The sequence below is a fragment of the Mastacembelus armatus genome, chromosome 15 (assembly GCF_900324485.2).
Source record: "Mastacembelus armatus chromosome 15, fMasArm1.2, whole genome shotgun sequence".
NCBI lineage: Eukaryota > Metazoa > Chordata > Actinopteri > Synbranchiformes > Mastacembelidae > Mastacembelus > Mastacembelus armatus.
The window spans coordinates 9960123-9973374 of NC_046647.1; the positions used below are offsets into that span (position 1 = coordinate 9960123).

A 13252-nucleotide genomic window follows, 5' to 3' on the forward strand; every position below is an offset into this window, starting at 1 on the left:
ATTTGTACCTTCTGCACACACACACACACACACGCATACACATATATCCTCCTGTAGGGACAAGAGCCACCATAGCCACACAAATACACACATTTGTCATTCCTTGTGCATGTGCTGTGAACTGAACAATAATCCCCCCACCCACTCATCTGTTATGTTGTTTTTCCAGGCCCTTCCCATCTCTGGAGTCTCCTCAACTTGAGTTTGTTACTCCGACTGAGGAGATAGTTGCTCCTCTGAGGCAGGAGGAGATCCCACCACTGGAGCAAGCAACAGAGAGGACAACAGAGAGCCAGTCTCCACATTTTGGGAAGAAGCCAGTGGATCTTCCTGAGCCTTTAAAGAAGCCAGCAGAGTTCCCAGAACCAACACAGCAGAAAGCTGAAATTTCCAAACTTACACAGAGCACAAATGTAGAGCTCTCAGGAGAAGCAAAGAAAGTAGAGCTCTTAGAAGAAACAAAGAAAGTAGAGCTCTCAGGAGAAGCGAAGAAAGTAGAGCTCTCAGGAGAAGCGAAGAAGGTAGAGCTCACTGGAGAAGCGAAGAAGGTAGAGCTCACTGGAGAAGCGAAGAAGGTAGAGCTCACTGGAGAAGCGAAGAAAGTAGAGCTCACTGGAGAAGCGAAGAAGGTAGAGCTCACTGGAGAAGCGAAGAAGGTAGAGCTCACTGGAGAAGCGAAGAAAGTAGAGCTCACTGGAGAAGCGAAGAAAGTAGAGCTCACTGGAGAAGCGAAGAAGGTAGAGCTCACTGGAGAAGCGAAGAAGGTAGAGCTCACTGGAGAAGCGAAAAAAGTAGAGCTCACTGGAGAAGCGAAAAAAGTAGAGCTCTCAGGAGAAGCGAAGAAGGTAGAGCTCACTGGAGAAGCGAAGAAGGTAGAGCTCACTGGAGAAGCGAAGAAGGTAGAGCTCACTGGAGAAGCGAAGAAAGTAGAGCTCACTGGAGAAGCGAAGAAGGTAGAGCTCACTGGAGAAGCGAAGAAGGTAGAGCTCACTGGAGAAGCGAAGAAAGTAGAGCTCACTGGAGAAGCGAAGAAAGTAGAGCTCACTGGAGAAGCGAAGAAGGTAGAGCTCACTGGAGAAGCGAAGAAGGTAGAGCTCACTGGAGAAGCGAAGAAGGTAGAGCTCACTGGAGAAGCGAAGAAAGTAGAGCTCACTGGAGAAGCGAAGAAAGTAGAGCTCACTGGAGAAGCGAAAAAAGTAGAGCTCACTGGAGAAGCGAAAAAAGTAGAGCTCACTGGAGAAGCGAAAAAAGTAGAGCTCACTGGAGAAGCGAAAAAAGTAGAGCTCACTGGAGAAGCGAAAAAAGTAGAGCTCACTGGAGAAGCGAACAAAGTAGAGCTCTCAGGAGACGAGAAGAAAGTAGAGCTTTCAAAAGAAACGAAGAAAGTAGCGCTCTTAGAAGAACCGAAGAATGTAGAGCTCACTGCAGAAGCGAAGAAAGTAGAGCTCACAGAAGAAGTAAAGAAAGTAGAGCTTTCCGAAGAAACAAAGAAAGTAGTGCTCTTAGAACCAACTAAAAAGGATAAAGAGCCAGCAGAAGATCTTCTAGAACAACAAACGAAGCCAGTAACCTTTTCAGGAATAGTGGAGGAGCCAATTGGGCTCTTAGAACCAACAAAAAGCACAGAGGATCTCCCAGAACCAACAACAAATGAAGCAGTGTTCCCAGAACCAGCACAGACAACAACAGATCCCCTAGAAGCCGAGAAGAATCTGATCAGTGAGCAGCCAGAGGGGCTAGTGGAAAAACCTGCAGAGATCCCAGCTCTAGTGCCAACTGAGGGGACCACTGTGACAGAATCTGTCTGGGATCCTGTTCAGGAGCTACATGACAGTGGGTGAGTCTCTTTGAAAAGTATGTAGTCAAATTGCACTGTCAGTGTTTTGGCAGTGTCACTGGTTAATCTTTACATCAAAAAATTTTGTTTTGCTGATCATGAACTGTGAAACGACGGCGACCGCAATTCTATTTATTGCTCCGCTATGTTTTCTATTTATCTAAATGATAAGTCAGTAGTTATTGTCTGTCTTATGGTACGGGCTATGAATTGATGATTAAATTGTTTCCCGGTTCCAGTGAAATGAATAAACTGTGAAGTTATTTTTCCTTATATGGCTGCTGCCAGTGGACTGTTCCCTTTCAGAGCTCATTTGATCTAGATTAAAAAAGTCAATTAAATCCTCAGTGGTCTAAAATCTAGGGATTAGCCTTTTGCCATTGAGAACAACAGGTTTACAGGGAGACTGGTAATTTTGTGGTTTACCGGTTTTCCAACAGGAAACCAGACATCAGAATGATTTGTATGTGGTGCTTTAGGCCTGATTCCTATCATAACATTTCCATTACAGTGATATATCAGAGACAGTTTACTGCAACTAACGTATTTGGAAAGGGGAAAATCTCAGGGGGACGTGTGTTTTACAGCTAAGCAGCTCACACTACTCTGTCTGTCACACACTTGAAATGGATTTCAATGTGCGTGGGGGTCTCCTGTTTGACTTTCAGACACCTCGAGGGTGTCTGGTAGGTTGCTGCTGTCTTCAGTGGTTTAACGGTGTCTGACTGGGCGAATGCGAAGGAGTCTTGCAGATTTGTAATGTAATGGCAGTAAACCCTTCATGTTGTTAAAACTCCTAAGTTAAATACACATAGTAAATCAGTGTGTCATTCAGCTGGACCTCTATGTGGGTATTCAGTATTTATTTAAGTATTTTAATAGCTCTAGCTAGACTTATTTTCCATGTGTGTCATTTTCTTGCTGAAAAATATTATATGCCTCTACAGCGATCGTTCTGCATCCAAGGATATGTTGTTAAAGTAGAGTATTTTTTAATTGTGTGTCTTATGGCATGTTTTAGTTTAATTAAATCTGCTCATTTCTTTTGGCTTAGCTTTAGTTTTTTTGGCTTCCTCGGTTATCTTTTGTCACTATTATCATTTGTCACTTTCTCCTGCCGTCTGCTGCTTGCCCAGAAGCCATTGCACATGCCAGAGTACCACTTGCTGCCTGTCTGTCACAACACTTGTCGCATCACTGCTGTTGGAGACATGAAGTTTGTTCAGAGTTGTAGGGAGGAGGAGTGGACATTGCTATTTCCACTATAGATTTCATCAAAAGATGAAGTTACACTTGTGTATGTGTGGCAGAGGACAGAAATGTGACTGCATGGTGTGTGTGTGTGCGTGTGTGTGTGTGTGCGTGTGTGTGTGTGTGCGTGTGTGTGTGTGTGCCTGTGTGTGTGTGCGCGTGTGTGTGTGCGCGTGTCTGTGTGTGTGTGTGTGTGTGCGTGCGTGCGTGCGTGCGTGTGTGTGTGTGTGTATGTATACATATGTTTTTTCCCCCCTGCCCCCCCCAGAGGCTGTCCTAGCTGTCTGTGCTGCTCAGTCAGTGTGGTGTTGTGAACTGAAGCCTATAGTGGGAGGAATTTGGGCAGGCACTCAGCCCCACTGAAGTCATCTGCACAGACCAGACAGAGTGGAACAAAAGCCATAGTTCAGAGAAACACTTGAGCATGTTCTGTGCTGTGAGTGTGTGACAGTCAGAGTCACAGGCAGAGAGGGAAAGAACCTACAGTTATTGGTGGCGGTGTGTTTTAGAGTGCAGCAGAAGTCATCTCCTCCACTTTCTCTACTTTCTGGGATGGATTCTTTCATGAAAGAAATCTGGGTGAGTTGGCAAGAACTATCTGTTTTTTTTCTCTTGTGTATCTACAGTAGGTTTTTGTGTGTAAGTCCCTCCAGGTGGATGCAGCAGATGGTCCGTAGGTAACTTGTGCTAATTACGCTCTGTCTCTGCTGACCTCACCAGATGGGCGGAGGAAAAGGACAAACAGAGAGTGAAGGGACTTGAAGCAAAATAGATGGAACAAAGTTGCAAAATGAAGAATGTACTTTAAAAAATGTTACAGGTTAGAGCATGTTGTGCGCTCCTCTGGAGACCGCCTGATTTACAGTTGGCGAGAAATACTCTTAGTGGTAGGAAAACAAATGTCTTTCCAAAATTTTGTTGGAAAGACATTTTAAAGTGAGGATATAAGTTAATAAATAATTTTGAGCCTAACAGGAAAATACGAAGGACCACTGAGTGCACAGTGCTATATTTTTTTAATGTTACACAGCTACTTTTTAATAAAAAAATTATAACACCATTTACTCATGAAACACTACAGGAATGACTATAACTCCTGGTATGTGTGATATATAGGATAAGTGTAGTGTTTTTGAATTAAAAGGAAAGAAGAATGTGTTTTAGCCCACATCGTACTGTAAATAGCCCAGTTGCCGTAGCATTTGTAGGTTCATATGCTTTCACTGTCGGTAAACTCGGGTCTGTCATTCATTTAACCACACTAGGCTTTAGACTCAATACTGGTAGAAATTAAATGGGTGTCCAAATGAGGTGTCCTTGAATAATGTCCTGCACTCAGATGAATTACCAACAATAGAAAAAGTGGTTTGGACAGCCTCCAGGTGTTAATTCCAACAGCAAAATTACGTTGTTATGATGAAGTGTGTTGCTGAGAAAGAGCACATGTGCTCTCTTTCCAACTAGCAGCATTCGACCTGTTATGGTAATAACGCCTCCGTTAGTCCATGCGCATTATATCTGGAAGCAAAGTGGAGAGTCCGACTTTTAATGAGCAGGTCTGCTGATATTATCTCCACATGAAAACCACTGAACCAGTAAATACTCTACACTTCCTAACTCTCCACAGTGATTTCATTCTTTGCCAATGTGCTCGCTGTGAGTCTTATGACAGTTTGCTCAGACTATGTTGTGACTTGGTCGTTTCTATTTCCAGGCTGCATGTGCCAAGCTGGCCACAGATGCTGACATATGTACAGCTTTTGCCTGGTGGTGTAAGTCACCGACCGAGCATTTGTAATGAGAGGAATGGGGTCAAATCAAAATTCTTAGATGGTATTATAGGATGTTAACCTTTCATGCAAATACCCACCATAAGTTGCCTATCTCTGTGCTTTTATAAAGGAATGATTGGAACCAGACCCATGTTGGATCTAAATTGTAACTTGCTACACCCTTAAGAAAAGCACACACCCTCATTAAATGTTATTAAGTTCTGACTTTACTGGAGAGAAAGACGGAGAATAACGGAGCTCAGTTTCAGTCTGAAATGAGCTGGAAAGGACATTTAGTGCAGCCTGATGCTTGAGTACTGTAAATGTGCTGTAGTTGATGGAGGTATTGTTAAAGGTCTAATCTGCAGCTGAAGAGGCAGCTGGGGTATTTTTAGAGCTAAACAGGAGGCATGCCCCAAGTGGGGAACAGCTGCCATCAGTGTCCACCACATTGCCTGTCAGATTAGGGAGCCTACGACTCCTGATAAGACTGACCTGGATCAGGGTCAAATCCACTCCACCAGGTGGCAAATAATGACAGAGCCAGACACCCTGAAAACAGGCTACTTCACCATAGTAGGCAAGTAGAGCAAGCATAGGAAACATGGACTGTCTTGTTAGGGGACCGATGAGGGTAGTTACATGTTTGTTACATGTTTGTTCGTAGGATGGGTGAAGGGAGCTTATTGTTTTTCAAGTCACTAGATTTAGGCACAGAACATGGTGCACTAACTTTCCCTTCTTGGAGGTGAGTTTCCTTTATGGTTCTTTTGTATTGAGGAAAACGGTGTGAGCTCAGGGAGCTCTCTAAATTCTGTTTAGCTTTCTTGTTTCAGCCTGTCTGTTTTCTGTTCCCTCCCCTGCAGGCCCTCGGTCACTGATCAGCCAGAGAGAGGTGACTGGGCCCCTCACTGTCTCCCACCTTCTACCCCCAAACACCACTTCCTGCCCGCCCTCCCTCCTCACCTCCACGACAGCGTTGAGTTCCCCACTCCTCCTCCTACACCCCCTGAGGGGAGGCTCACACCCGAAGGTCTACCAACCCCACCTGCATCTCCCTGCCTTCCTCCTCTTCCTGTCCCTGCCTCCCCTCCTGCACCTTCTACTTATCAGTGTGAGGACCCCTGCCATTCTTCTGCACCCGGCCACCCTCCTTTAAGGTATGCACATGCAGTCTGCCTTACTTATCATTAGGCCTTTTCCTACTGTGAAGTTCATATGGTGTATTCAAACTTTTTTTGTGTTAAAGACACGACTCGTGGAGGTTCGTTTTCTTCCGTGCACATCACAGTACACTGCATTACACCGGATTTGTTCCATGCTGACCCTGGTCCCTTTAGCCTCTTTGATGAAAAGTAGCCATGTCCTTATCCTTTCAAACCCAGTTCAGGGTAAAGTAGAGCATTAAATCGACATCTGGCACACTGAGTTAACCTGTGCAGAGCTGCTCAACCAGGAGGAGAACTACAGGAAGTGTAGCCATCAATACTGTTTCCCTGTTCTAATGTAAAGAAACAGTTTTGGGCAATATGCTTATCTTATCTTATCTATCTATTCTTTTCAAGAATAGGGTGAGAAGATCTGTATAATTCTCACACCTACATGATAAATATGTAGCTGGGGCAGGCAGGTACTTAGCTTATCTTAGTTTAAAGACTGGAAACAGCCAGGCTCTGTCCAAAGGAAACAAAAGGTCTTCTATGTCCTGGACTCTTTTTTTAGGGTACAGTCATTTCCTGGAGTCTCTGCTAGATGACAAATGTTCCTGACCAAGAAATAGTACAGCCCTTTGCAATAACTGTCATTTTTGAAAACTTTGTTTTTTGTGCACATTAAAATGTGATAATCTATGAGCTTCAGAGGTGCTAGTATGTGGCTTTTGTTACCTTGGGCTGAACCGGGTTTGGTGTTTTAACTAAGCTAAGCAGCCATTGGCTCATGCTTCATATTTGCACGTGGACATGAGAACACTATGGATCATATTGTCTAAATCACATAAGGCCTATGTCCTTTAAATGTTCAACCTTTACTGTAACAAACTAAGATGCACACAGTGTTATTGCCATTGACCCAGAGTAAGTCTCTTATCTGCTCTGTCAGCATCTTGTCCTGTTACCCCAACACACAAAATTACAGATTCTACTGTATATCTACCACATGAACTCAAATGAAATAGGATTTACTCATGTATGAACTTTAGTGGTCATGGAAACTCAGATCTATACTGTATAATTGTGGCTTGTTAATGGCAGCTATAGCAAAAGCATAAGGGTGAAATATTTATGTGGATCTTTTACAGGAGAAAGCAGAGCACACAAAACATGTTAACACAACCTGCACTAGTATAATAACTTGATGTATAATGGAGAAATTCTTCTCACTTAAGCTGCTTGTGTATCATTGCATGAAACTACAGTTTCAGCCCAGAACACATTTGTTGCCATACTTTACAATTATGACTCTATTTAAACGCTCCTCATTATTTTTCTTTCAGCATAGTTCCCCCACACTCCTCTGCAGTCTGTCTTGGCTTTGCAGTTCATTTTATAGGTTTTATTTTGTAAGAGGGAATGACTCAGCCTCTTTTCCAGTGAAGTGTTGTTTACAACCAGCAGAGGGCGATTTTCCTTTGCAGGGTCCAGTGTTGATTTACTTCCAGCCTGTGTCTGCACTCTGCTGTCTGAGAGCTGCAGTCACCTGCTTCATATGAAGATGAATAGAGGGAGACATATTTGCTTTCATGTTTCTCATTACACATCAGTGTGGAATTGGAAAAGACTGTTTTCTATGTAACACTAAGCATGTTTGTTTATGACATGATGGTATTAGGTTATTTAAAAAACTATGTTGCTCAGAGAAGGGCATAATTTTTTGAAAGCTTGACTAACATAGTGTTGTTGTATTATTTATGATATCTGAGAGGAATGTTGGATGGAGGTGGAGATGAGTGAAGTACCAGCAATGTAGCATGGACTGAATATTCTGTTTGGATGTCAAAGATTGTCCTGTTTACCTGCAGACACACACACACAGAAACAAATCTGCCATCATATGCGCAATTCGACTTTTAATCAACTACATTACTCTTAGTGTAAATGTCATAATGAATGCAAAGATCTCTGCTAATAACGTGATGATGTACCAGCCCCTGCAGGGACTGACATTTATTATTTTGCTCAGAGGCACTGAGCCTCTGTGCAGATTACCAGCCTCGTCCAACTGAAAACTGTTCTCCTTCAGTATGTGACACTCAAAATGTTAGTCATCCAACAAAAATATATTTTGGTTATTATGCTAAGATCACTCTATTTCTTTCTTTTGGTATTTTAGCAGGTCACTCTCCATTTGGCTGTATTTGTGACAGATATATTCTTTCCCATCCTATGAAACCACAACACATCTGCAGCTAAGATAATAGAGTGATTGGTGTCTTAAGTCTCAGTTTCTCTGGATCTTTAATTTTGTGGTTTCCCTTTAGGGCATCCAGTTTATTGCATAGATTCTCATTTCCTTTGGTAATACAAAGAGAAGGTAGTCTACTGAATGTCACAATATGCTGAAAGAAGATATTAATGTATAATTGCACAGAGATGAAGTCTGAGAGTAGGAATTTTGTAGACACAGGCTCAGGAAATCGATTCCACGAGTGATTGTTTATGGAAGCAGTGCAGCTTTTTTCTTGGGATATAAAAGACAAAGCTCTAGGCTCCTCCAAAGCTCGTCCCTGCCTGATCAGTGCCATCCAAAGGGCAGATCAGCATCATGTCTCAGATATCTAACAACAGGATTCTCCAAAATATATTTCTGAACCGCATGCCACTTGCAGAGCTGCCTTGTTGTGTTAGATGACATAAAAATATATCTGAGCGTTTCAACTTCACAGTTTATTTTTTTACACACAGCAAGAGTGACGTGTCCTATATATTTGATGTAGTGGCCCACTTCGTTACATCTGTGCCATGAGTGATGTTGCTGTAGAAGTGGGTTCCCTCTTTTGTTGTCGTTCCTGAGCTTGGTGGGGTTAAGGTGTGCACACTTTGCCTTCATAAGCACAGTCTTTATTCCACTTCAACACTTTATAAGATGCTTACCATGCTTTTATTGACAAGGCGCCAACATCTGCTGTTTGCATTTAGAATCTAGTATTGCTTTGACAAACCTGTGACTAACTGAAGCAGTGAGCTTTCAATTAAGACCCCCCTTTTAACTGTATACCTTTCATATTTTATGGTTTAGATTTTTTTGTGCGAAGAGATGCATAAATGCTGTAATAAGAGTTTTGCAGGCTAGATTGTAGTGACCCTGATTTCCTTCAGTGTGGTCATGAATCATTCAGAAAAAGCTGCCACAGCCATATCTTCCAGTGCCTGAGTTATTTGAATTTTTTATTCCTGCATTTTCTTCAGTCTGCAGTTGGACCTGCACTGCAAGGCCAAACTCATAAAACAGCAACTATGTTCATGCCAGTCATTCAGTGGAATAGGAACTTGTACTTCACATATATTGTGCATGCTTTGCTCTAGATACATGCTATGTATCTATGTATTGGGGTCTGGATGGAAATCAATGCTTTTGCTTTAGCAGGGGTCCGTATTGGGAGTTGTGAGTGGGCTGCATTTTTACTTGTCCCCCTGGGCTGTGAAACATTGACCAACCAACCCATCTGAGGCAAAAATCCCATCAATATTCTTTGTGAATGTCAGTTAATGGACTTCATGTTTCCCCTTTTTAAATGTGGCATTGGGTTGGACTTGAACATCGGTTTTTAAGTTGAGATGTGAAACTGTAGGTTTCAGTATTTCTGGATGTTTTAGTCCTATTAGGCAGAGGTGATATGGTGGAACCCTGCATACAGCAAGTAGGTGTGATTACAAGTGCTCCAAGCTGGAGTCTCTATTGTAGCGAGCTCTCACTTCCCCACTTTCCCATGAGTGTACAATAGATTTACTCTTCTCATATTTCCAACTTCTCTTTCCCATCGCTTGCAGACAATGGGAAATTTGTAGAACCTGTTCCTGCTCTTATTTCCATCCCACAGGACACTTCTTCTGCATCAGCAAGACAGAATATCATTATTTCTCTTCCAGTCTTAAATGCAATTCAAGGTTTAGTGAGAGTGCCAGTAAATTAGATCACCAACTCAGCCCAGGGATTTGACAGAGAGACAATTCATTTAGATGCTCATATGTCAGGAAGAATACGTCTCTGCCTCTTTAGCAAGTAACAACACTGGAATATGCTGGTCTATTTAAAATGTGTGTATTTTTTTAAGATCTTAATGGATGTCAAAGGTTCTTGTTTGCCTTCATATTGAATGCTAAAGAAACAAATGATTATAATATTTTACGATTTTTTGGGGGGGTCTACTCCTGCCGGTTTTGCTAATGTTTGCTAGTACAGAGTTACTGGTGGAGACTCTTGAATAAAAGAGAATATAATAGGGTCAGTCTAGAATAATACACAATTACTAGTTTCTATTGTGTCCCTCGAGCATCACTCTGGTTGGTCACACTGACTGCTAGACACTTCCATTGTGTGAAAAGAAGATCCTGAAATGTCATTTTTACAATGCAGCACATGTGAGAGAGGGGGATCTTAGCAGGGGAAAGGCAAATTCAAGAGGAATTTTTATACTGCACAAGGCAGGAAAAAGGGAACTGATTAACAAGCTCTCAGTGTGGTGTTGGGGGTCTGCTATTGTTTGCATACTCGAGTAGCAAGCGAGAAAAAGCTGCTTGTCTTTTTAAAGGCACAGGAGGCTAGTGTCAAGGGAGAGCGTGGAGGGGGGAGGAGGCAGCTAGAGCAGCAACAGAGCTAAGCGGTGTCAGCAACCAAACAGACGAGGCACCTCAGTCATTCATGCAAGACGACAAGGAAGCAGGATTATTGTTTCATCCCTTTGGTTGTGGATTATTCCCTTCTTGAGATTTTGTTCTTGGAGGTTTTATTCCACCTGGTGTTGCATCATTTTACCAGCAGATGTGAAGCAGGAATAGCCACAGTCTGTAGAGGAGTGGAGGATTGGGAATGTTGTACATAAAGTGAGGAGCCCTTAATCATCTGGTGCTTTGCTCCTGATGCGAGCAGGACTCGCTCATCCTCTGCACTGCAGCACAGTAAGCTCAGCCGGTGCTCACCTCCTCTGACACAGGCTGACTCCTCTGAAAGGATCAGAGCTAAAGGAAAAAGTGTTGTTTTTTTTTTTTGGTGGGGTAGGGGGTAGCAGGTGGATGTGGAGGCTGGCTGGATAGCAGGAGCAGACGGGGGGGGGGGTACGGGTGAAGGGGGCAGAAATAGCTGAGGATGGGAGCCAACGAGTCCATGGAGCAAGGACAGACCCCCTGTCCTGCTCAAGAACACATGTGAGTTTGACTTAACCTGCATTTGTGCTCCTGTTTGGAGTGAAAATGTTTAGAAGTGTGGTCAAGCAAATGATCAGCAATAATGACTTTATTTAAAAGCTGAAACTCTGTTTGTTACAATCTTATATGTAGGTGTTTTTTTTTATTCATGGCTTTAATTTGGCCCTGCATGTTAAATGTTGATTATGGCTTTATGTCAAGTGCATGCCTGTGTATAATTAAAAGCGAGTGTATGAGTGATAATGTGGATGTGTTTGCCATTTTTGATGTCGTTTACTGTTGCTGAATGAGCAGTCATCTCTCTGAGTTGTGTTCTGTTACCTTCTTTGATGCATTTTTGCTTCCAATTGCTCGTCTTTCCATGCAGACCGTCAAGGAACCTGTTTGGACTGTACAATCTCGCAAAGCACACTGTCATTGTTGTTTTCTTTTGTGATGTAAACAAGGATGAGAGAACCAGAGCACGTGCGCAGGCGCGTGGTCCACCAATGTGCCTGAACCACAGCACAATACATATAGATGAAACATAACGGTGCTTCAGGGGAAGCTGTGGGAATCAGAATTAGGGAATGAGTGTGAAGGTGCCGCTGAGAGGTTGGTGGGGTGATGTTTTGTTCTGTGTGAAGGAGGAGAAAAATGCTGCGCTGGGAGCTGGTAAAATAGGATACAGGACTATCAGTGGATGAGACGTTATGCAGGGAGAGAGCTGGTGCAAGAGTGCTCCACTTTGCTGTGTTTTATTTATATCTCAGACACACTACTGCACAGGGGAGCAAGGACCGGGGGAGGAACAGGGGAGAAGGATAAAGGAAACAGAGTGTGTAAAAATGAATGATTAATTGCATAACACAGCAATTTTTTTCATTTTAAAGCTCTACTAAATTCAGATCTCAGAGGAGTGAATGCTTTTATGAAAATATTACTAGCAAAGTTCAGGCTCCTAGTTCACTCCCTGGGTTACGTAACACTGTCCAAAGCACTTGCACCATATGAAGCCTTCACATATCAAACCACTGTAGGGCTTCAGTCTGAAAGTGTTAAGTGTTTGGTTATGGACCAAATAATGTTCACGCTCAAGAAAATGTAGCTTCTTCTAATTCTCATCTTATTTTGAACCTCTTTTCAACAGTGTTTTGAATGAGCCTGGTGTCTGAGCTCATCATCAAAGTGGAGAGATTTTTTTAGCCCCCTCCTCCCTGGTGCTCTCACACAGACCTGGCCTGTCGTTGTTTAATGTGCCATCTGCTTGCAGTCAAAAGGTCAGATTAGACTAGATGCGGTATTACATATAGAGATTATCTTAGTCTGTCACTCTTTTGTCTCACTAGTGTGAGAGTGATTTTTTTTTTTTTGGACAAAAGAATACCTCAGAGGGGAGTTTTTGTTTTTGGTTTTTTTTTTTGTTGTTGACATCAGCATCAGCAAGAAATCGGCTCTTTGAGAAAGCATATATGATCGGCTGAAGGGGCAAAGTGATTCTCCATAGTATTTCGTTTCCTGAGGGTAAAGAATCATTTGCAGAAGACAGAGCTGCTTTGTGCTCTTGTGCTATTATGGATCCTCTACAAGCTCGGCCCTGTTCACATTACATCTGTGCAAAAACTGGAGAGACTCTTGTAAAATGAAAATAGGTTGTTGTGGTGCTTCACAGAGTGAACAGTGGCTATGATGTAATACTTTATATCCAGACACCCATTCATCAGGGGGATAAAAGCACAGGAGCTCCCTCTGTTGGCGACTTCATTTCTACCTTACCACAGACTATAAACAGTGTAGTGAGGGGCAGACACATAATGTGACTCTTCCACAATACAGAACGAAACAGCATAAGCCACATCCAAAGTGTTTACTTTTCTGTACATTTTCTGACCTGATGTAATTTAACAGATAGAGTCTGTTCATCAGTAATTGTTCTGTTGCCTAATGTTTATAAATGCAAGGCATGTGATAGATTTACAGTGCACTTAGCTGCCACATAGTCCACTTCATGCTGATGGAAGCATATCTCCAAATAGCTGCTGAGCTTTCCA

The 13252-nt window shown here is 42.7% G+C and overlaps 1 protein-coding gene across 11 annotated transcripts in view; it reads left to right on the forward strand.

Annotated features, from left to right (window-relative positions):
* Positions 1-13252, forward strand: part of tacc2 (transforming, acidic coiled-coil containing protein 2) — a 45647-nt gene that overhangs the window by 16252 nt on the left and 16143 nt on the right. For all 11 annotated transcript variants that reach the window (XM_026308601.1, XM_026308606.1, XM_026308607.1 and 8 more), the window contains 2 exons: positions 170-1837; positions 5727-6020. In XM_026308601.1, coding sequence (XP_026164386.1) covers positions 170-1837; positions 5727-6020 — 1962 coding nt within the window. The remainder of the gene's footprint in view (positions 1-169; positions 1838-5726; positions 6021-13252) is intronic.